The 23242-nt window shown below is 35.0% G+C and overlaps 2 protein-coding genes across 4 annotated transcripts in view; one reads left to right on the forward strand and one right to left on the reverse strand.

Annotated features, from left to right (window-relative positions):
* The window catches only part of LOC117334632 (histone-lysine N-methyltransferase ASH1L-like), a 55511-nt gene extending 48621 nt beyond the window's left edge, over nucleotides 1-6890 (forward strand). Inside the window, exons 22-23 of one of the 2 annotated variants that reach the window (XM_033894351.1) lie at nucleotides 465-650; nucleotides 1591-6890. In XM_033894351.1, coding sequence (XP_033750242.1) covers nucleotides 465-650; nucleotides 1591-1728 — 324 coding nt within the window. In that variant the 3' untranslated portion in view covers nucleotides 1729-6890. The remainder of the gene's footprint in view (nucleotides 1-464; nucleotides 651-1590) is intronic. The other variant, XM_033894352.1, reaches the window with a different exon arrangement.
* Nucleotides 6891-8703: 1813 nt separating this feature from the next.
* On the reverse strand, nucleotides 8704-21598 carry LOC117334633 (rRNA N6-adenosine-methyltransferase ZCCHC4-like). 2 transcript variants are annotated; one of them, XM_033894353.1, is made up of 12 exons: nucleotides 21412-21598; nucleotides 19752-19950; nucleotides 17771-17954; nucleotides 16935-17026; nucleotides 14895-14967; nucleotides 14173-14389; nucleotides 13289-13389; nucleotides 12192-12310; nucleotides 10391-10466; nucleotides 9544-9667; nucleotides 9280-9352; nucleotides 8704-8808 (listed from the first exon to the last, which is right to left on the reverse strand). In XM_033894353.1, exons 1-12 carry the CDS (start codon nucleotides 21485-21487, stop codon nucleotides 8754-8756), a joined length of 1389 nt encoding a protein of 462 aa, XP_033750244.1. In that variant the 5' UTR covers nucleotides 21488-21598; the 3' UTR covers nucleotides 8704-8753. The 2 variants fall into 2 exon arrangements, with proteins under 2 accessions (XP_033750244.1, XP_033750245.1); XM_033894354.1 differs by having other exon boundaries at nucleotides 8710-8808; nucleotides 14173-14386.
* Nucleotides 21599-23242: the final 1644 nt, after the last annotated feature.

The following is a 23242-nucleotide window of genomic DNA, read 5'->3' on the forward strand; positions in this document are numbered from 1 at the left end:
TATTATTGGTCAAACTTAAAAGGTCTAAGGTCATCAAATTTGAAGAAGAAAATAACTGGTGTGCATAACAAATCAAGACACAAATTGTGTTTATGCTGTTAAAGAACAGGTGGAAAACACACATGACCCAATAGTAGTCAAACCTGGGTCTCCACCATGGTGATCCCTGGGTCAAAGAAGCATGCTCCAACAGCTGAGTAACAGACTGTATTTAACACTTAGTACAAGCCACATGAACAATATTTAAATCATATAATGGTACCTTAAATTTCTGAACCTGATCAGTTTTTGGTGATCAAATCTTCACACCTCATCATTTTTGAATGGTGAGCATGTTCCAGTTTCTCAATATTTTGTCTTTAGTGAGGAAATATTTTTACAATTGATTATTAAACGTCTTATAGAAATTAATGAAAAGCTTGAACTTGAAAAAAGCCTCACAACTTAACATGTTGAATTTGTAGCCGCATGAGGTTCCTCAGGCTTACAAAAGACGTGGCCCTGGAGAGAGCAAGGGTCTAGACATGAATGGCTCCACCTCAGATGCTCCAAAGAAACGGCGCACCAGACGTCCTTGTCTGCAATCCAAAGATGATGACGAGGAGAAGCTACTGATCCGAATTCAGGCACAAAAGGTAGAGATCAAAGATGTATGTAACGCTTTTTTATTTTTCCACTAACACTGGATTATAGACTAACATTATCTGGACACGTTGTGATCCGTCTGGACTCGTTTGCATGGTTACCTGAAGGTATACTGCATACACAGACACTGCCAATCACTCTACTATTTTCTTATGCAAAAGTGACTATGTCCCCAAATTAACAAAAAAAAAAAAAAAAAAAAAACGTATACATGTATACATATTTTGTCATCAATCATGAGTATGATAGTACCAAAAGATGATTTTAAAATGTTATTGCATATAAAAGTGATATTGTATTCGAAAAATATAAAGCATAAACTTGTTGCAAAACCAATGGTGTATTTTAAGAAAAAGATTGTCCAATTACTGGAATTTATCGAGCCTTTTAAAAGTTACTTGTTAGCTATTTAGCATTGGTTATTGACCAATTCAGAGTGATTGGCAGTAGCAACACTGTCACAGAACAGAACACTGTAGAATAGAACTATACATTGTAGAACAAAATTATACATTGTAGAACAAAATTATACATTGTAGGACAGAACTATACATTGTAGGACAAAAACTATACATCGTAGGACAGAACTGTACATTGTAGGACAGAACTATACATTGTAGGACAGAACTACACACTGTAGAACAGAACTATACATTGTATTGAACAACAGAATTATACACTGTAAAAACATTAAAGTTATATTGATATTGTTAAAAGTAATTTCAGCAAGAATATTTTTTTCAAATTCTGAAAGGAACACAATACAAAGTAACATATATAGAAACAACTGCTTAGAGTTATTGTTATCTCAGGCTTATTATCCTAGCAGAAAAAATGTTCATTACTCAGAAAATAAAGTACACTTTATGTATTGTATGTTTGATTATGTGTCGTGTAAATCATTCAATAAACTATTCTGTGACAAGATGTTTCTTTATTTTGTAGAAAAAAGAACAGAAAGAGAGATTGAATAAGGTTATGTTGAAGCTTCTATCTGCTGTCCCAGCCAAACAGCGACTGGACTTGTCCTACCTCTTGGAGGAGAAGCGGCATCGCAAGAAACCTCAAATGCATGACGTTTAATTAGGTGTGCCGTGTGTAAAATCTCATATATGTCGCATCTGATTTATATTTCATCATTTTGCATGTCATGTCCAAAATTACTTATTGACATGACATAAAAGAAATGATAATAAGAAAAGGTTGTAATTCAATCCGGCAATGAAAGGTGAAAGTCCTGAGGACATAGTAAGATTCTACAGAATAGGTAACTGTTTATTACCCAAGAAGAAAATCCAAAAGTGTTATACAGTGATATTCGCTGGAAAAATAAGAATTGATGATTCATGTTTATGGATAAGTAGTTGTTGTCATATTGAATATGATGATAAGTGTTAAATGGTCTCTCGGAATTAACAAGACTTACAAAATGTGAGGCAAGAAAAGGTCTCACTAAATTTACAAGATCTACCAAACATGAGGCAAGAAAAGTAGTTTAACTTACTTTTCTGTATGGTCTTACACTGAACACCATTCAATGTTTGTTCTGTGTTAAGAATATTTGTTAAAGATGAAAAAAAATGCAGAAATTCTTTTGAACATTAAATGTTCAGATTTGATGAAGTGGAAAAGTGTTCAAGGATGAAAATTGGAATTTGAATTTAGGCAATAATGTCTATGGCCATATCATCAGCGGTGCTGTGCTTACCACAATGTATATACTTGTGCCATATACTTGTAGATTTGGGGTGATTTTTGTGCAGAGAATGGTATGCGTGCAAGTCTCTGCTTACAAAATGCAATATTTAGCTACGCATCAACATTTATTTTAGAAACTGTGATAATGTAAAGGTTGATTTGATGAAGGTACAATGGCTTGACATCTTCTTTTATGGCATAATATTACTGTTGAATGGATCTGACATGTTCGGCTGATCTCGCAGAAACCAAGGATCTCAACACCCCTTGGGATTTTTAGGGCAATATCAAGATCATCAGGGGTCACAAAGGACATTGGAGATTTCAAGGTTAATGAGGACTTCCTTCAAGGTCATCCAAGATCTCAAGGTCATCATGGTTTGAAGGTCACAAGGGATCTCAAGGCTGAGAGGGATTTTATGTATAACATGTTCTTTCATTGAAAGTATTGAATGTTCCACAAATGGCACAAATTTCAGTATTACTGTTTAGTAGTAGGATTGTAATATTTTTATTTGCTGAAAAAAAAATGGAATAAGAAGCATTCATTAAATATCTGGTATGTTTTTATGATCATGTACCTTTTAACAAGTGGATTTAAAGCATAGGTATTTCTGCAACCTTGATTCTTTTGTATTTTAAGCAATTATATATATGTATGTTTTAAATATTTGGTAGGCAATTTGTAATTTGGAAACCTGTATTTTCAAAATTGTATACAAGAAACTTTTTAAACAGATATAAAAAAAAACTCTTTTAGATCAAGTGAACTGTTTTTAGTGTTTTGAACAATGTGTATGTCATTTCGTGGAATTGCCATGATCTTTTTAAGTAAATGATTTAGATGTATTTGTTAGTTTTATACAATTTTAAGGTAACAGTTGTCTTTTAAAACTAGAAAATTCCATTATTGATGGAAATCTACAGTTCAAATGGTTGTTCAGTCATGATATTTTACCAACAAAAATATGTTGCTTGCCAGTTTGAATGCATTTTCAGAAAATTTCTTTTAAAAGATAAAATGAAAATCAATTTAGGTTCTTATTAAAAAAACAAATAAATCTAAACCGTCACATTGACATGGTGCATTCGGAAATGCTGATTTTTTTTTTTTATTTAAAAAAAAAAAAAGCGTAAGAATTATAACACAATGATCCTATATCAGGTAAATTAAAATGATTAAAGAATGGGATGAATTATTCTTCAAATTATGGCTAAAAAGAATCTCATTGTAAAAATATATGTAATATATAGCTTGTGTATTTAAACAATGGTACGTCTCCAAGTGTAATCACCAAGCACAGGTAAATATGTAATACCCCACCCAATACAGGTACCTTTGTTATTGAGTAAGGCATTGGTTGTGGTAGATTTTACAGAGGCAGCTACTCACTATAATAAGTGTATATATATATATATATGTATCAACAGGCAGATGCATACACTCATGTAATCTATATATAGCCTATGTCACAACTTGAACGTGGGGGGATAGTTTCATCCATGTAAATGCAAAACTACCTGTATTACTGAAACAATAGTAACATTTGTAATTTGTGACGGAAATAACTTCTTTGGAAAAAATTATATACATTTAATCTCTGGATATCTTTACTGTTCAAAGTAAAACATCAAGTAAATAATATCATCTGCAGTGTTAACCAAGATATCTATTCAAGCGAATTATGAAGTCAGCATTTAAATGGCAGTAGTGATACATGTCAGCTATGTGGTGAATTGATCTTGCCTGAAACTATTTTTATGTAGAAAGTAAATTTTGTTTATGAAATATGTTGAAAACTTGCTGAAGTTTAATAATTACCAATTGAAAAGAAACACAATATTTAGTTAATTGAGCATTTTTAAATTTATATTTTTTAAAGCAATACAAAAAATTGTACACTTGAATTTAAAGCTTAGATACCAAAGATGGTTTATTTAGTATTTTATAGGCACTTTCTAATGTCAAACTCAGGTTTAGTTTTTTTTATATAAGAATAACAGCATTTAAAAAGTAGTAGAAATTGGAATCGTGTGTGACTGGGGATAAAACAAGAGCAAAATGTTGGGGTTAATTTTTGGTTATCTATGTTAGCTATAACTAAACAAAAACACAGAAAAAGACATTTAAAAATCAATTACACAAACAAAAAGTACATTGTAGTATGTTTTCAGATATTAGCATTCTCTGTGGCCTGCAAAAATAGATCAACTCTGTTTGCTATACATATTGTCAAATTTAACCAAAGTGTTAAAAGTTGTAGACGAATTTGTGATAATAGTAAGAACATATGCAAAAGTTTTTTTTGTTTGTTGGTTTTTTGTTCTGTTACTTTTCATTACTTCTACAATAGAGATTATTGTAATATAGATGTATAAATTCACGCGTGTTAAACGTTCTGAGGTGTACCGAGGATAAACAAGGGAACCTTGTAAGTTAAGATATTTTGGTTTGTGTGTACAATATAATATAACCTTGAATGTCCGGAAAGTTTAATAGGGTTTTGTGTACAGTGGAAGTTAAGATATTTGGTTTATGTGAACAGTGGAATCTTGTGAAAGACGTTTTGGGTCAGGGAACATAATCACCCGGGCTTTCTACTACAATAGAACTTTACCAAAGTATTAGTTGAGATAACATAATGGGATCAGTCAGGACATCTAGGATTTTGTATACAGTTGACCCTGTTTAATCCAGACTATTTTTTATTAGAAAGAAAATGCTTCAGGACCTAGGCATTCTTGGTGTTTAGCTGGGAAAAAGGGTAATTCAGAGGTAATTACAGAAAATACAAAAAGTTCCTTAATTTTTAGATATCTCTCGCTAAATTGGTGTTTAAAAGAATTGAGCCCAAGATATCAGTTTTTACAATAAATGCACCAAAATTGTTTTTAATTACATTTTATATATGTATTTATATGGATTAACAGGATTAAACCCAGGACATACATTCATAAAATGTATGCTATATATTACAACATTTGTATGTGTTACATTGACAGCTATTATTCGGTTTTATTTATCGTAATTCATACTGTTTGTGCAAATACATGGTATTTATTTCAGATATACCATATTTAAAAGCATATTTAGATAAATTTTTGTGAGGAATATAAATTTTCTGTGAGTTTGTAAAGTAAATTTTGGTATTGAAGCCAAGACAATTTTGTAATTTAAAGAATTCCGTTTTCTGTAACAAATCTGTTGTCTGGACAAGTCAATACCGAAGAACCGAAGGAAGGTGTAGTATAATTCATATAGTGGATCAAAATACAATAACCAAATCATCAGTAGTTCATCTATGCAAATATCATTGTTTCCCTGTTTTTTGTTTTGGAGTCTTTGATGATTATTGATATTTGTGAAGCCTTGACGATACAGCTTTTGACTTTGTAGTTATGTATATATATATTGTTATCTACTGCACCACATTGGATATTAATAACACCAGTCATTGTACAGGAGTTTATATAATTGTGCAAACCATACCAGTTAAATCATCCCTGTAGTTCTGTATATAACTAGGCAGCAGCTCTGTAGTGTTAATTTATATGCCTGACCATTGGGGATAAGATCGCTGAATCAAATTTTTCATCCTTGTCAACTATCGTTGTTGTAACATTTTTTTTGTTGGTGTATATTTTAACTTCATGTCCGAGTATCAAATACTCTAATGGGGCAAATTTTTGTGTATATATTCAGACCCCATTCCATGTAAATATATAAATAAGTTTTAATCATTGAATTATCTTCCTGTTCATATTGCAGCAGCATTCATTTGAACTTGTTCTCTCATTGATTGGCAATGTGTATTGTGGTTCTTATATATGTTCTGTAGAAAATAAATTTAATTTAATGTATTCGTGTAAATAATCTTAAAATAAACCTGTATGATTTTACGGCTGCCATTTGTCAGTATATACAAACGTTCATACAAATTTTTTCATCTTAGGTTGTTTTTGATCACTATTTATAACCAATTACTGGGTAGAACCATTTTATAATTTTCTCCCCTTTGTTTCCGACATATTTTTACATTTGATCAATTTTATTATATACTGGTCATTCATTTTACATTATCTCCCTTTTTGAACAAAGTGCATTATTGTGCCACCACTATTGAATCCATGTCATGTTGATGCTTGTTCTCCATAGTAACGTGTGTGTTTTGGTTTGGCCTACCATGATTATAATTACGTACAATGTTGTTCTTTGCTTGCTTTTTGTAACAAAATTGAAAATCACTTGCTTCAATAATGAAATTGTGTAGAAATTCTCTGAATGAAATTTGTACAAACATCAAATTTTGATCATGTTTCATATTTGAAAATGAAATCTGTATTTTTGTCTGTCCCCGGAACTTACAAGTTTTTAAGAGTTGTATGTGATTGTAGTACACATACATGTATTCCCAGTTATATAAAGTTACATGTGTCGTATAATGTTAAAACCCGAGTATGACGCCACATGGTTCGTTACTGTTGCTTATATTTAAGTCACATACCAAAAATTGACAAGGATGTGACAATAAAAAATCAAACCTTAATCTTCTGTTATCTTATCTTTAAATTTCTTGTGGAAATATCTGTGTCCTTGAACTTGTGAAATATCTGTGTCCTTGAACTTGATGATTTCACATTTGACCTCTGTGAATTAAATCTTGGTATAGAAGGACAATATTCTTCAGTTTCTGCAGAGTCTTGAGAATGAATAAATCAGCTGATCACCTAATTTGCTCAAAATATCTATTAATAATTTAGCCATTAAAGACAATTATAAGAAACTGAGGTAACATAATGGAAAGAAAGACAATGGGGTAAAAAAAAATGGACTTCATTATGCTGCATGTACAAAGGTTCAAAAAGGTCATACATGAAATCAGAACCGTCACCCCTGTCAAAAACAAGGTAATATCAAAACCCTCGCCCCTGTCTGAAAACAAGATATCAAAACCCTCGCCCGTCTGAAAACAAGATAATATCAGGAGAAACGTCGCCTCGTCTGAAAACAAGGTAACAACGGGACAACCCTCGCCCCTGTCTAAAACAAGGTAATAACAGGACAACCCTCGCCCCTGTCTAAAACAACGTAATATCGGGACAACCCTCACCAGTCTGAAAACGAGGTAATATTGGGACAACCCTCGCCCCTGTCTAAAACAAGGTAAAAGGTAATATGTAAATAATTCTAGAAATCGGTAAAATGGAGGTAGCATGAACGAAAGTATATTCTCTTCTCAAGCTAAGAGTATAAGACCAGGTTTCAGAATGGCAGGCTGGGGATGTTAACAAGTATCATTGCATCACTTGATATCACACCATGAAATGGAACATAATATTCAATGAAAAGACTGCTCATGATTTTTTATCAATTCTCTAAACCATGTTTTGTAAAAGGGTTTCCATCATAAAATGTCAGGACTGCAAATAAAACAAGATCGAGGCGCCTTCATTTTGTCCTTTGATTTAGTTGTGCCTGAATATTTTTGATCGAAGTACCAGATGGGCAATTGAGCTCAATAACATGCTGTGGTGCAGCATGAACTTTTCCTTTGAACAACTTCTCAACGCCTAGTTAAGATATGTGACTGGGTCAAATACATTAAAACAATTGTCATTGATAGGTTGGCTGTGCTTGTTTGCTGTTATTCTGGAGCTGTTCTAGGGCACTGCTGCTTGACAGAATAACTGGTGGGCTGTGTACAGACTGGGCACTGCTTGTTCAGTAGGATTCTAAAATGGTTCACAGATTGGATCTGTTCTTAACTTTCGTATCTATAAATCTTGTAAAATAGCACTAGTCACTGGTAATAGGACTTCACATGTCAATATGCAGGACTTCACATGTCAATATGCAGGACTTCACATGTCAATATGCAGGACTTCACATGTCGATATGTAGGACTTCACATGTCGATATGTAGGACTTCACATGTCGATATGTAGGACTTCACATGTCGATATGTAGGACTTCACATGTCAATATGTAGGACTTCACATGTCGATATGTAGGACTTCACATGTCGATATGTAGACTTCACATGTCAATATGCAGGACTTCACATGTCAATATGTAGGACTTCATATATCAATATGTAGGATTTCACATGTCGATATGTAGAACTTCACATGTCGATATGTAGGACTTCACATGTCAATATGTAGGACTTCACATGTCGATATGTAGGACTTCACATGTCGATTTGTAGGACACAGTCGCATCCACCAGTCCCCACGGTCGGTTGCATAACACTTTTTTTTTGAGAAGTGCAACACAATCAACCAGGGTATCTGATGATGAGCTGGTATTTGAAAAAGGTAACTTGAAAATAGCTGCATAAGAAAACAGACAAAACAGAATTCTATTGAAACTTTCTTTATTGTCTATGTTTAACTTATTAAAAACCTCATCATTTCTTTCTCTTTCGCTTTTGTCTGTTTGAAGAGTTGTGTTCTGGTGCTCCTCTGAAATATAAGGTAAACATATGAAGGACAGGGAAAGGTATTCTTTCTTAACATATAAGAACATCAAATAGTTGGGTTTTTTCCAATTCAATATATTTCATTATTCAATTATACATTTATAGTACATACAATTACATTAAGATATATACATAAATGGATTGGACAACAGGCTAAGCCTATACTGGTCCTTTCCATTTTTTTGCACTTACAAATGCTCATAAGACTTAAAAGGTCAAATGCAATATCTTGGCTATGAATAATTTCAAGATTTCATTTTCAAAACTTTTGAAAAAAATTCATGATATTGCATTGCAACATGCCTTTGATTCACATCCAAAAATATAAATTACTGAAATGTTCTAACAACCATGTGCCAGTTTCTTTTCTTTAAAAAAATTTCATTTGATTTCCATAAATCTGAATCACTTCAGTATCAATTTTATGCCTACTGCATTTTGTATTTCAACTGACCTTTTTGTTGAACTTGAACCCTGTTTCGGACAATTTCTTCTTTTATGATCAAGAGCTCCACATATGTGACATCCTGTAATTGATATATAGATGTATAGATAAACGGTCAACAGATTTTTGATAGATAAACAATTTGTATAACAAAGACAGATTAATTTCTGTTCATTAATAGTTTTGAATTATGAAGTCTTTAACTAAGAGATATACCTTGTATAGACAGAGATATACCCATTATAGAAACCAAGAACTTGAAGCAGAACTGACCGTTGGACAAAGACTGACCACATCTGTGGTCCTGTCGCTGACACATCTTACACGTATCACAGTGTTGTTTGGACGGCTTCACACACCGATCACACTTAAAGCAGTGCTTGTATGTCTTCCCATCCTACAGGATATATCAACAATATTTCATTATTTATATCATTACACAAGTAAATATTTCAGTTTATAACACTAAAGCTTCCAAATAGAGCCAGTTCCTAGGAAGGACATGGGGGGGGTGTCCTATCCTCATGGTATATTTACCGACTATACATGAATGTATATACTGTAAGAAGTAATACATGTTGACAAAAGTCAGGAGTTGGCTTATGACAGCAATTTTTAGTATTCTTAATCCTTCAATAGACATGGGTGGACTTATCACCAAACATGATGCCTGATAAAGACAGCAATATTCCACACATCAGAGAAATCATGTTCCTTATTTGGCAGCAAAAGGGTAAATAGAGGTGAATCTTCTAATCTATTTCCGCTACTGCAGCCAAACCCTATCTCTGATAGTGGTAGTAAGATTTTAAAATATCTACCTCTATTTTCCCTTTTGCAGCAAAGATTTACCTATTTCTCTTACTGTGACAAACCCCTATCTCTACACATACTGGACCCTGTTGGGATCAATGCGTTTGGGTAATACTGAGATACTCAGGTATTTTACTTTATTCATCCTTACCTCTATTTCCCCTATTCCGACAACCCTTTCTGTCCCAAGAGTAATTTTCAAATAAACTGGTATTAGTGTTAATTTTGTATATGGTTATTTAAAGATGAGGAAGGTATTCTGTATGTCCAGTAAACAGATTAAAAGCATTGATGACAGGCTGATTACCTTTGAAGGACAGGAGTCACAGACATCACAGTGGAGGTTTTCTTTAGCAGAGTATCTCGAGCACACCTTACAGTACCTTCAAATCAAACAGGTCATTAATTAGACAGTGTCAAACATCAGGGCATCTTTTATTCTCTATTTCTTCATATAACCAAACTGAAAAGGATCAAATTGGGGCATGCACTTCTAGGATGCGCACTGAATATGTCCTTAAACATCCATTCCTTGTATCGGCTTTCAATTATATAACAAGAGGCCCAGAGGGCCTGTATCACACACCTGGTCCAGTTGATATGGCATTGACTGGGAAAACACTCTACATTTCTACAGGATTTGGGCACCTGCAGGGCCAGTAACCACCATTTATACAAAACTGTAATGTTGTATAATCGGCTAAAAATTGAAATCAATGATCGGTTGGAATCGGCAGGGCAAACCGATCCAATAATCGTTTTTTAAGTACTCTCAGGTAATATAAATCACATTTTTCAAATCAAATGTCTCAATTTTTAGGACAAGCTGCATAAAATGTGGTAGTTTTATCACAACACTCATCAGTCGGCACACAGTCAGCTTGGGTGGTGGTTTTCTCCTGATACATAAAAGAGAACAATCTCCTGCCGTTTAATCGATTATAAATTTTACCATCGACGATTGGAATCGGAAGCCTTTCCGATTAGTTAATCAATTCCTACCGATCATCACTACAACACTGCAAAATTGGTTCTCATTCACCCAAGGATGCTTCAGACCAAATATGGACAAAAGATTTTAATCAATTTGGTGCATATTTAGCCCCGCTTCTCAGGCACCTGAGCGACCAAGCCCACAATTTATACAAAATTGGTTCTCATTCACCCAAGGATGCTTCAGACCAAATATGGACAAAAATGGAATCCTTTCATTCATACGAAAGAGGAAGGAATCTAACCAATCTGGTGCATTTTTTCCCTGTTTGGCCAAGCCCTTCAGGCCCCTTGGGCAAGACACACCATTTATACAAAATTTGGTCCCCTTCACCCAAGGATGCTTCAGACCAAATATGGACCAAAACCTTTCATTCATACAGAAGAGTAAGGATTTAAAAACAATTTGGTGCATATTTCCACTGATTAGCCCCACCCATCAGGGGCCAGGCCCTATGTTTATACAAAAGTGGTTCTTCTTCACCAAAGGATGCTTCACACCAAATTTGGTTGAAATATGCTCAGTGGTTCATGACTACCGGTAGTAGTGTAAAGTAGATAAACTCAGGACGAGGGATGACAGACGCTGCATCACAGCATATAAGCTCATTGGTCCTTTGGACCAGGTGAGCTAATCAAAATCAATTAATTCATAGTTCATCAATTAATCATTACAAAATTTACTGAATGATTTTTATCAGCTGTGGCCCTGGATTCATGAGTTTTCCTTAACTTCAGCAAATCCAATAACTTAAGAATTTTACTCAGGAGAGCATTATTGGATTTGAAGGAACAAAATATAAGTTAAGGAACTTTACTTGAATTCTGTAACACTTTCCTATGGAAGGTTAAGGTATTTCCTGAAGTTAAGGTATATTAATGAAACTGTGGCCTGGTATCTTTACAAAACACACTATTGATGGACGTTGAGAAAGCTTTCTAATCATTCGATATCATCTTTACTATATTACAAACATATACTAAACATTACCACTATTTAAGATATCAGGAAAGTTATTTCTGCTTCATTATCTAATTTCTCAATTCATAAAATGAGAAATGTTTTAAATTCCGCTCTCTCTTGGGTATAAAAACTTCATGCATGTTGTACGTACCAGTATCCCTCAGAGGCGGGGAGGATCACAGACTCTGGTGACAGATTGGTGAATATTCTCACTGGAGAACCTTGCTTCTTCATGTCACCTCGGAATAACATGTGATTGTCGTAGTCAACCTACAAACCAGGTACAAACATGAGAGATACAGGAATACATCGATACAGGGAATATACAGGAACACCTACAGAACACTGACTATAGCTGGTGAACGTAAACCCAGCAACAGGGTTCATGTTGGAAACAAACCAATACCTATCATATAACTAAGCGAACATATACATGTATTATGGTGGACTCAAACATCAGTGAATTACTTTAAATGTACATTATTTTGATAAGGTTAATGCTAAAATAATACTGAATTTGATGGAAAACATGTATACAGGGTCCCAGGGGACAGTGAAATACAGACAGGTTTGGTAACATCGGGAATAGAGTTGGTAACATGAAGAACAGGTTTGGTTACACAGGGAACATGGTTGGCAACATTGGGAACAGGGTTGGTAACATAGGTAACTGGCTTGGTTACGTAGGGAATAGCATTAGTAACATTGGGAACAGGTTTGGTAACATGAAGAACAGTGTTGGTAATATAGGGGACAGGGATGGTAACATTGGGAACAGGATTGGTAACATAGAGTAACAGGGATGGTAACATTGGGAACATGGTTGGTAACATAGAGTAACAGGGTTGGTAACATAGAGTAACAGGGTTGGTAACATAGAGTAACAGGGTTGGTAACATAGAGTAACAGGGTTGGTAACATAGAGTAACAGGGTTGGTAACATAGAGTAACAAGGTTGGTAACATAGAGTAACAGGGTTGGTAACATAGAGTAACAGGGTTGGTAACATTGGGAACAGGGTTGGTAACATAGAGTAACAGGGTTGGTAACATAGAGTAACATGGTTGGTAACATAGAGTAACAGGGTTGGTAACATAGAGTAACATGGTTGGTAACATAGAGTAACAGGGTTGGTAATATAGGGAACAGGGTTGGTAACATAAGCAGTAGTACATATCAGTAGGTGGCATTAATATCAGCAATTACAGCGAAAATATAAAATTAACATTGGATGAAAATGGTTCTCACCTTGTAGTCTAACATGAATGTTTTAGGGAGACTCTCCTTGATCCTCTTCTCCATAAAATATGGGAAAAACCACAGAATCGGCAGATCAGTATCCTGTGGCTCTGTGAAAGAATTTTTATGATCATGTCAATGACATCATTTCTATTGCTAAAAACATTATTTGTCTATCAGAAATACAAAGTGTATTAAGAAGTGAATCTAATGTATACAACCATCATCAGGTTTAGCTGATTATTTCATAAAACATGTTTTAACATTATTGTTGGTAAATTTTTGGAAAGTATTTATCATCATGATTCATCAGCAAGGTCCACTTTCTTTGAATATTAAGATGTTTCCTGTTTGGGCACAAAACGAATTTTACACCTTCTATCCATGGATACTTGAGGAATTGACAAAGAATTCTTGTTGTTGCATTGCAGCCTGGCACACAACTGTATAAATCACTACAACAGTGAGACAACAGCTTGCCTTCCAATTCTAGCCCTACCTCCAGTGTTAGCATGCTACCTCCCCCAACAAAAGAGGGCTAAATTTCAGGGGCTATAACTCCCACTGAAAGCGCAAGTCAGAACTTGGAAATTACGTATTGGATGTAAACTCATTATCCGTAATTCAGACCAAAGCGTAAGAAAATGTGCTAGAGCAGAGCTGGAAAATCATAGAGGGAGTAAACTTGATAAATCTTGAAAGAGATTATCTGTTACTGAATCTGGTATCATTACGATGTAACCATGACAGAAATTCTTTGTTCACATTTTATGACCTATTCTCAGCTGTACAGGCTTGATGTGATAGGAAACACATGGATCTTGAGAAAAGAACATCGAGAAAGAGAATCTAGTTCCAAATTTGATGGTTCTGTCATCTGACAATGTCCTTACTGTCTGAAAGTGTCTTCCATTGCTGACTGATTTTATTGTAAGTTGCTGCAAGTGCCTCCACCATACCACCAAACGGAGGATCCATCACCATGGCAACACGTTTACCACCCTCCTCCGATATGAACTGTCCAAAGACATCGTCACTCTTCTGACCATCAAAGAAATGGTGGTTAAACATGTTGTAGCGACAAAACTTGGAAGCTGGATACAACTGCTGCTGCAATGAAAACAAAACAAATGCTGTGACACATACATGTCCCGGGGGGGGGGGGGGGGCTTATCCCTGAGCCTGAGCATAGGCTTTATACCCATTACATACGGTATATACAATTAGAACTGTATAATACATGTAATTATATTATATTTTGTTTTATTGTATTGATGCTCTTAATAGCTATTTACATTGTTTATTGCCTCATAAACAGCCATTATCATAATGAAGTTTTCCTTGTAGTAGCTGCATGACGACAACCATGAAATTTCAACCCAACAAAAATCTGTTTTTAATGACAACCATGAAATTTCAACCCAACAAAAATCTGTTTTTAATTAGCATTACCGTATCAAGGATATTAATTTAACTGGAACAGGCTATACTGCTCCGACATGAATCAAATGTGTACATCATACCATGTATGCAAATCATGAGTATTGAATTTGAACATGTAAGTTGTCTCAGATTATTTTTATTGTTATCAATATTATCAGAAATATTAACATACATATCTATGGTCCAAGTCCAGTAGTAATCCTTTAACATTGGAATCTTTCTTTAACTCTATAGCTTCAAATATTCTGTCAAATAAAAGTTAATCAAAATGAGTGCACAGTCATAAAGGACCTCTTAATACGAAATACAGTTAATTATAAGTTTTCTTTTTTGATCGTTCAATTTTTTCTTTTTTGATCTTTCAATTTTTTATCAAAGGTTTTTTGCAAAATAGATGTATTTTTTGCAGAAATTCTATCTGATCTCTAATATGTAACCCTGATAAAAAATACTAGCTGGTGTATAAAGAGGTTGTCCTTCTAATTCTGCAATAGACTTTTAAGATCCTTCCATTTCAAATCATCAAAGAAATTCCTCCTAATGAGAGTGATATCTGATTGTACACTACTTATTACTGTAAATCACTTATATTTCGCGAGTATTTAATTTCGCGAACTCACCTAACATAATTCGCGAATTCCGATCTCAAAATGACTTTAAATTCGCGAATAACGTTAACAGATCGGAGATATGTCCATGTTGGTAGCCATTTTTTCATGAGAATCATATGACGGTACAAGAAAAGTCATGTGATTCAATCATGTGATATCGGTGTCTGGTCATACTGAATTGTATTTACCGTACCTGTATACGCCTCTCGGCTATATACAAGTGGATTAAACAAAAGAAATGTGGTGTTCAACGTGCGTTTATATTTGGAGGGTGAAATGAGTTGTTTTCAATATAAATAAAGCTTTCACGCCCGCTCATATGTAGTTAGTCTGGATTATTTCACCGACATGACCACGCTTACAAAGGCAGAGTCAGACATTAAAAAAAACCCACGGCTCATTAAGAATGCCTGGGAGATGACGGGACTACAATAGGTTACGAGTAATTAACGTACATTGTAATTAACGTACGTGTGTATACAGTGATACCGATGAACGGTTCTCGGGACAGTCTATTTTGAATAATATATACTCCAGGCGATTATTTGTTCTGAATGTTTGAATTAAATAAATAATCTGTTTGATTTCAACTTTGTTATGGTAAATATCTTTTCAAGAATAAAGCGATGTGAAGTGCTATATATACATGTAACCTTACATAACTTACAACAGCGTGGGTAATAAAGTACGACGTATTCCGGATGACCATCCGGGATCCTCGGGACCGTACCTAATTAACTACATGTAAAACGTCGTCAAGAAGTTAATTAAGTCCGAGTTCAACCACAATATTAGTGTTCAGAGGGGTTTTGTCTGTGTGAAATTTTGGTGTTTTGTGATATAAAATTACACTCTGATCTACATGTAAGTATTTAATCTATCATTCTATTATTACTATAGGGAACAACCAACCAATTGAAAAAAAATATTTTTGAAACAGCCCGTGTATAGAACGTTGAGCCAAGGATAAAATGTCTGGCAGCCACTGATTGGCCAGTATGTTATGAAGTGAGAAAATAGATATGTAGCCTGATAGGTAACTATCAATAAGAAATGTTGATATAAATTTCTTAAGTCCGATTGGTTTTTTTCCCAAAAGTTCACGTAATAATAGTAAACAGGTAAACATTTAAGATTTTTGAGAATTTTTACTGCGAAATTCACCTATTTTCAAAATGGCTACCCTGGAGAAAATTTGAGCTGAAGGACCCAACTTTTGTTATAAACCATAATCGTCATATTTAATTCAAGCATTTGAATGAAATTATCCAAAACGTTAACACTAAGGTCTATGGGAAAACAATTGGTTGGTTGGTCTCTACATTTAATGGCGATGTCTGTTCACCAACTAAAGATTACGGTAGATTCAAAATGGACGCCACTTAGTATTCTTGTCCTTCTTATACAAATATTCGCGAGGGATTTGAATTCGCGTTTGACTCTCCTCGCGAATTAACGCGAAAATAAATCCCACGCGAAATATAAGTGATTTACAGTATATAGACTGTCGTCAAGGGGAAAAACACAGTAAAACATAAACACAAGCTTTGCCTGTAAAGATGGTGATTATTTTCAAAAAGCAAATACATATTTCTTCCTACCTTGGTGCCCCTACACAGATTATGTGAGTAAACGACAAATCTTCTAAAGTCTTGAGAGTAAAATCAACAGCAGGAGCAGAAAACAGGTATTGCTGTAAAGGAAGAATTCTAATGAGTAAAAAAATCTTTAAGTGGTAAAACCATTATCCTCTCGAGACAACTACCGATATATAGTGATGAGTTAGATGCCATTTGAAAAAGTAGAAAATGCAGTTGTACAGTATTTGGGATAAATTCCTTTTGATTTCATCAAATATTAGTAAGAGCTATTCCATTAAAACATCTACTCCATTCCAGGACTCCAGGTTTGGTTAAAGGGTACCAACTATAGGATTTATTTAATAAATCACATAGAAGTAATAGGAAGGCAATCCAACCATGGATAGAAGTGATTTATTGTGGAGTCCTGGGATAAGGCAGATATTTTAATGGAATAGCGCTTAGAGGTTCTGCAAAAAAGTTATGAACAATACATATTAAAGGTAAATGTAAACAACAAGAATTATAATCCCAAGCCTGGTTATTTTCTCTATTCCTGCCCGATAAAACACCAAACCATTAAAGCTGCCATCAACTTGAATTAATACTCAGAAACACAACTCAATGAAAATTAATCAACTCTACAGGAATGTGATAAATGTATCATCCAAACGTGAAACTGTAATTGTGACCTTGACCCAATAATAATACAACATTTGTTTTAAGCCCATCAAATCTGACCCGGTTTCATCAACATTCCTTAACTTAGGAATCTCTTGAACTTAAATGAGAATATCAACAAATATCTTCATGGTTTTTTTAGCTTAAATGTTGTGTTTCATCTACTTTTTACTTACAGCAAAAGTTTTGTTATTATCTAAAGGTAAAAATAATTGGGTGGGTTTCTCCAACATTTCCTCTGTGATTGGTGATTTTATCCTGTGACCTTTGTGACCTTCTAGTTCTCCTGGCAACAGGAACATTCCGCAAGTCTGACAGAGTTCACGGCTTGAGATGCTTTGTTCCTTAAATTTAGAAAATCTGCAAAATATTAAAATAAATGTAGTATAATACAAGAGATCCCAGAGGGATCTTGGCGCCCACCATTGAATGATCTTTATAGGTTCCATGTCAGATTGATCTTTTCTCTACTTTTCCCTTCCTCTAAGTCTTACTAATCTGTGTAAATTCAGAAACAGCTCTCTAGTACTTTTCAAACAAGGGGAACCTATATATAAAATTTAAGATTTAGCGATAATGGCTGTCTGTTGTTTTCGGATTGGTCCCAAAATGCAACACCAGGGACCAAGGGGAACCTACATATGAAATTTGAGAAAGATCCCTTCAGTACCTTCTGTAAAATAGCGATAACAAACTTCAATTGTCAAAATACAAGATGGCTGCCTGTTGGGGAGGTTGTTTTCTGACTGGTCTCAAAATCCAATATGCATAACTAGGCACAGAGGGCAACCTCCAAATGAAATTTCAGAAAGATCCCTTCAGCAATTTCTGATAAAGAGCGATAACAAACTTCAATTGTCAAAATCCAAGATGGCTGCCTGTCGGCCATGTTGTTTTCCGATTGGTCTCAAAATGCAATATGCATAACTAGGCACCAAGGGGAATCTACATATGAAATTTGAGAAAGATCCCTTCAGTACTTTCTCAGAAATAGCGATAACAAACTTCAATTGTCAAAATCCAAGATGGCTGCCTGTCGGCCATGTTGTTTTCTGATTGGTCTCAAAATGTAATATGCATAACTAGGCACCAAGGGGAACCTACATATGAAATTTCAGAAAGATCCCTTCAGTTCTTTTTCAGAAAGAGCGATAACAAACTTCAATTATCAAAATCCAAGATGGCTGCCTATCGGCCATGTTGTTTTCCGATTGGTCTCAAAATGTAATATGCATAATTAGGCACCAAGGGGAGCCTACATATTAAATTTGAGAAAGATCCCTTTAGTACTTTCTCAGAAATAGCGATAACAAACTTCAATTATCAAAATCCAAGATGGCTGCCTGTCGGCCATGTTGTTTTCCGATTGGTCTCAAAATGTAATATGCATAACTAGGCACCAAAGGGAGCCTACATATGAAATTTGAGAAAGATCCCTTCAGTACTTTCTCAGAAATAGCGATAACAAACTTCAATTGTCAAAATCCAAGATGGCTGCCTGTCGGCCATGTTGTTTTCCGATTGGTCTCAAAATGCAATATGCATAACTAGGCACCAAGGGGAACCCACATATGAAATTTGAGAAAGACCCCTTCAGTAGTTTCTGAGGATTAGCGATAACAAGAATTGTTTACGGAGGAACGGACGGACGGACGGACCACGGACCACGGACGCAGGGCGATTTGAATAGCCCACCATCTGATGATGGTGGGCTAAAAATAGATAACCCAGGTATCCGTAAACTTGAGAAAGCAAACATTTACTAGTAAAATCTTTAATTTTGAAATAAACAATTTCTGTTTCCACCTCCAAATGGAACATATACACGTATCATTTTAGTTCAATTTCACATATGTTATAGCAAGTTCATGAATTTAAATGTCTGATAACCCAGTCTGTAAAATATTTAAACAATATTACCGTATACCCTTTTTGTTATTAAAATTATCTTGTTGCTTGTTTCAAAATCTGTTCTGGAAACCAATACTAGCTAGAGCAATGTTCTATAGCTCTGTCGTCATGGAATCAGTATTTGTAACATATATATTAGCAAATGGCTTCCTCATTTCTAGCATTTCTCCTATAAAAATCAACACCACAGACACTGTGGATGTGGAAATGAAGTCCAGGTCTGTATAACAGACACTGACCAATTACCTATCATAAGCTTCTTGATGGGAAAACTTTAACTGTTGTTTTGAATTTATATCCTGGCGGATTTTCTTTTTTTCCTCAGACAGTTTTTCACTTTCCCATTGGAAGAAGCTACACTCCTTCCTGTCTCTGAAGGCTGAACAGGCAAAGAACTTGCTAGACGAGCTTCCTCTTTCATATCGTACAAACAGCAAGGCTGGGCCTGAAACAAAAAGCATGCTAATAAATTCCAATCAAACACATTATCCTATATATGACATATTATCACTTGTACAAGATCTAGAGGTATCTTCTACTCGCGCTTTTCTTTTTAATTTCAAAAGTGGCAAAGTGTGACCTTTGACCTTTAACCAGAACTAAATCTGTCAAGGGGTTATCTTGTCTACAAGATTATTAAAGATGGATAGATGCACACAAGCATGCATGCAAGCACATGCAGGTACACATAGGGATAATATACCCCTTTACTAAGTGTGTGGGTATAATCACATGTATGTTAACTTTTAGTCAAGTACCAATATTGCCAAAGTTACGGCATTAATAATGAAAACCAATGGCAATTACTCTGATTATAAGGGTGAAAAGAACATATTTTTAATATATTACACTGACTCTCCCATTCTTTAAACAAGCAAAAAAGCAAACAAACAAAAACTAGTCTTCTTGTTTTATCCACCAGGTGGCCATGTCATGGAGCTTTCAATGTTACCATAACATATTCCAGGATTACAGAGGATGAAAAGTAAACCCCTTGAGTATCGGAGAAGTTCTAGAAGATGGGTTTGATATGCACACTGGCAACTGGGAATGATATACATGGGTTAGTTCCCTACTGATGGCTTGCTGTTTTTTTCTCCAACATCCCAAACAATATTTGTTAATCCCTTAGAAGTGTGATGAGAGATTGTTTTAACTTCAAACAACATTAAATATTGGTTCCCACCACAATATATCATAAGATTTTTTTCAACTTTCAAGACAGCAAAATATCTATGATTGAAAGCCTTCATGAGAGACTTAATTATTGAATGAGAGAAGTTGACAATACTCAATAATTAATTCAGCATTTATTATTATTTTAACACCTTATTTCAGAGAATCACCATTTGTTTACCATCATGTTTGCTTCAATAGTAAACATACCCTTCATGTCCAGTCAACTTTCAATGTCAATAAGGCAATCCAGTAAAAAAAGAAAGTATAAAATATTTTCAGAGGGAACAAAACTTTAGCAAAAATAACCATGCAGGAACCCTTCAATAAAGATTAATTTCAATGTTCATGGTGTAAACAAATATTCTGATAATGCATACAAAGTCGATCGGAGTAAAGGTAGTTGAGGTGATAGCTAGGTTTCAGTCCAGTGTGCATTTCCCACACGGTACTGTAGTTTTTAATGTCAGTTCCCAGCTGATTGTTCTTAACTTTTATCATGTTATTAGTTCCCTGATGGTTCTTAACATTTCAAAAATGTTACAAACTGTTGATGGTTCTTAACTTATTTTAATGTTACCATTTTTAGGTGAGGATTGTTGGGGTGTTGTAGATGGGTTATGACAGACAGCGGGAGGTGCGAATCAGATATCAGCTGGATATGCCTCTATTCAAGCTTCTACACGATACGTAGGGGTTACGTAGGATCACTTCACAGATATATACAAACCATGAGGACATTCGGGGATTTCCCGATCCCCAGTGTCAATGATCACATCAACATTAGCAGAGGTATTGGCTGTCATGGTCTTATTGTGTTGTCCGCTGATATTCAGCGAATTACACTCGACTACACGTGGGAAGGTGAATAGTGCTCCAATGCGTGTTTACAAATCTTCGGGTAGTACTACAATCCGGATTGCCCGGAACGACTGCGGATAAGTCTAATGTCAGGAATGAAAAGTGCAGATTATTTTACCCAGATGTTTCTTTTCTCCAGGATCGTTGACTAATTATCGGATCATGATTAATCAAAATTAATCATAGGATTAAATTATCTACTTATACTTTATTGCTTTTGATAACATTATTGAAAGAATTACCTGATTTTCTCATAAGTTTTGTTTCATTTTGATTTTTAACTCCTAAATTCATCTGCAAAACAATAAAGGTAATTCAAGCTGCACAAGGTCCAGTGGGTTAATACCTTTAAATGGATCTTGACTTGCTTAGTTAATGGCATCATGATAAATAATACAAACCACAGCTAAACTCATTCTCCAACAATTACAATCTCCAGTCATTTGACTGGACTATAAGCCTGTCAGTAGGGCTGAAGAAATTTGCCGGATAGCAGGTGAAAATTACCCATGAGTAGAATTTTGGGTTGAGTGTACCTGTTGAAAAAATCCTTTTTACAAGTTTCATGTTAGAGGTTCAAAAACTTCAATGGCAACTTCTCACAGGTGCCATGTATATAATTTACCTCGATCCAACTTTCACTGCTGATTTTCTCATCTTTATGGCCACAGACTAACATGTATATAACCAATGGTTAACGACACAGCTCATCAAAGTTGTTAAAAAGTTATCAGAATATAACTTACAATGTTGCTTACCTAATACCTTTCAGATGTGTCGTAGATCTGCCAATTCAATCAGCTAGCGGACCAAGACCTCATCAATGTAATTCAGAGTAAGCTAGCTAGCCTAAGCATTTATGATAAATAACTGGATGAGCCAGTCTGCTATCCTTTTTAGCCAAATAGAATGACAGGTATGTCTCTCTTGGTTCATAAAATAAAATGGTTATTGGCTTTTGTGTGACTACAAAATTATATTCATAGGAGAGTAAGAATGCAATGATCAGACCAGGATTAGAACCCAAGACCTCAAAACTATAGACAGATACAGGCCTATTGAGCTACCTGGCCACTTGGCTAGAGAACAGATATTTTGCTGTGGGTATAAGCAAAATCAAAAGGTTCCAATTAGAACATTTTAAAGCTAAGCTCAATCTCCAGATGGATGGACGGACAGACAACTGACATCACACCACAGCATTGGCTAACTTGTCGTTCTTGCTGTTTACCTAATAATAAAACAGTGATATCTATGAATCAGTGGTATTTTATTTTGGTCAATCTGGATCATCCTTGATCTGAAAAAGCAAGAGAGCTTTCTAGCAATCGGGAAGATTAGTTTGGTTTGGTTTATTTTGTTTAACGTCCTATTAACAGCAAAGGTCATTTAAGGACGGCCTCCTGTGCGTGCGACATGCATGCATGTGGCGAGTGCGTATGTGTGTTTTGGGAGGCTGCGGTATGTTCGTGTTAAGTCTCCTTGTGATAGGCCGGAACTTTTGCCGATTTATAGTGCTACCTCACTGAAGCATACTGCTGAAGACACCCAGCAGCACATTGGAGGAAGTTTACAACTATCAACATATATGAACTACAACATTGTCAAGATTATCTATTTAACAAAGTTGACAGCTCCTTCCATCAGCAAGCTACAGGCCAAATACCTTGTTATCAATTTTGTTTGTCCACATTCCTCAT

The sequence above is a fragment of the Pecten maximus genome, chromosome 9, assembly GCF_902652985.1.
Source record: "Pecten maximus chromosome 9, xPecMax1.1, whole genome shotgun sequence".
Taxonomy (NCBI): domain Eukaryota; kingdom Metazoa; phylum Mollusca; class Bivalvia; order Pectinida; family Pectinidae; genus Pecten; species Pecten maximus.

Excerpts from the sequence above, each read along its gene's own strand:
- LOC117334633 (XM_033894353.1), bottom strand. The coding sequence starts at position 21,487 with ATGACAGCCAATACCTCTGCTAATGTTGATGTGATCATTGACACTGGG. Across the intron at positions 14,968-16,934 it reads ATCTGTGTAGGGGCACCAAG|AATATTTGAAGCTATAGAGT; the intron begins GTAGGAAGAAAT and ends TTTATTTGACAG. Across the intron at positions 10,467-12,191 it reads CCCGCCTCTGAGGGATACTG|GTACTGTAAGGTGTGCTCGA; the intron begins GTACGTACAACA and ends TTTGATTTGAAG.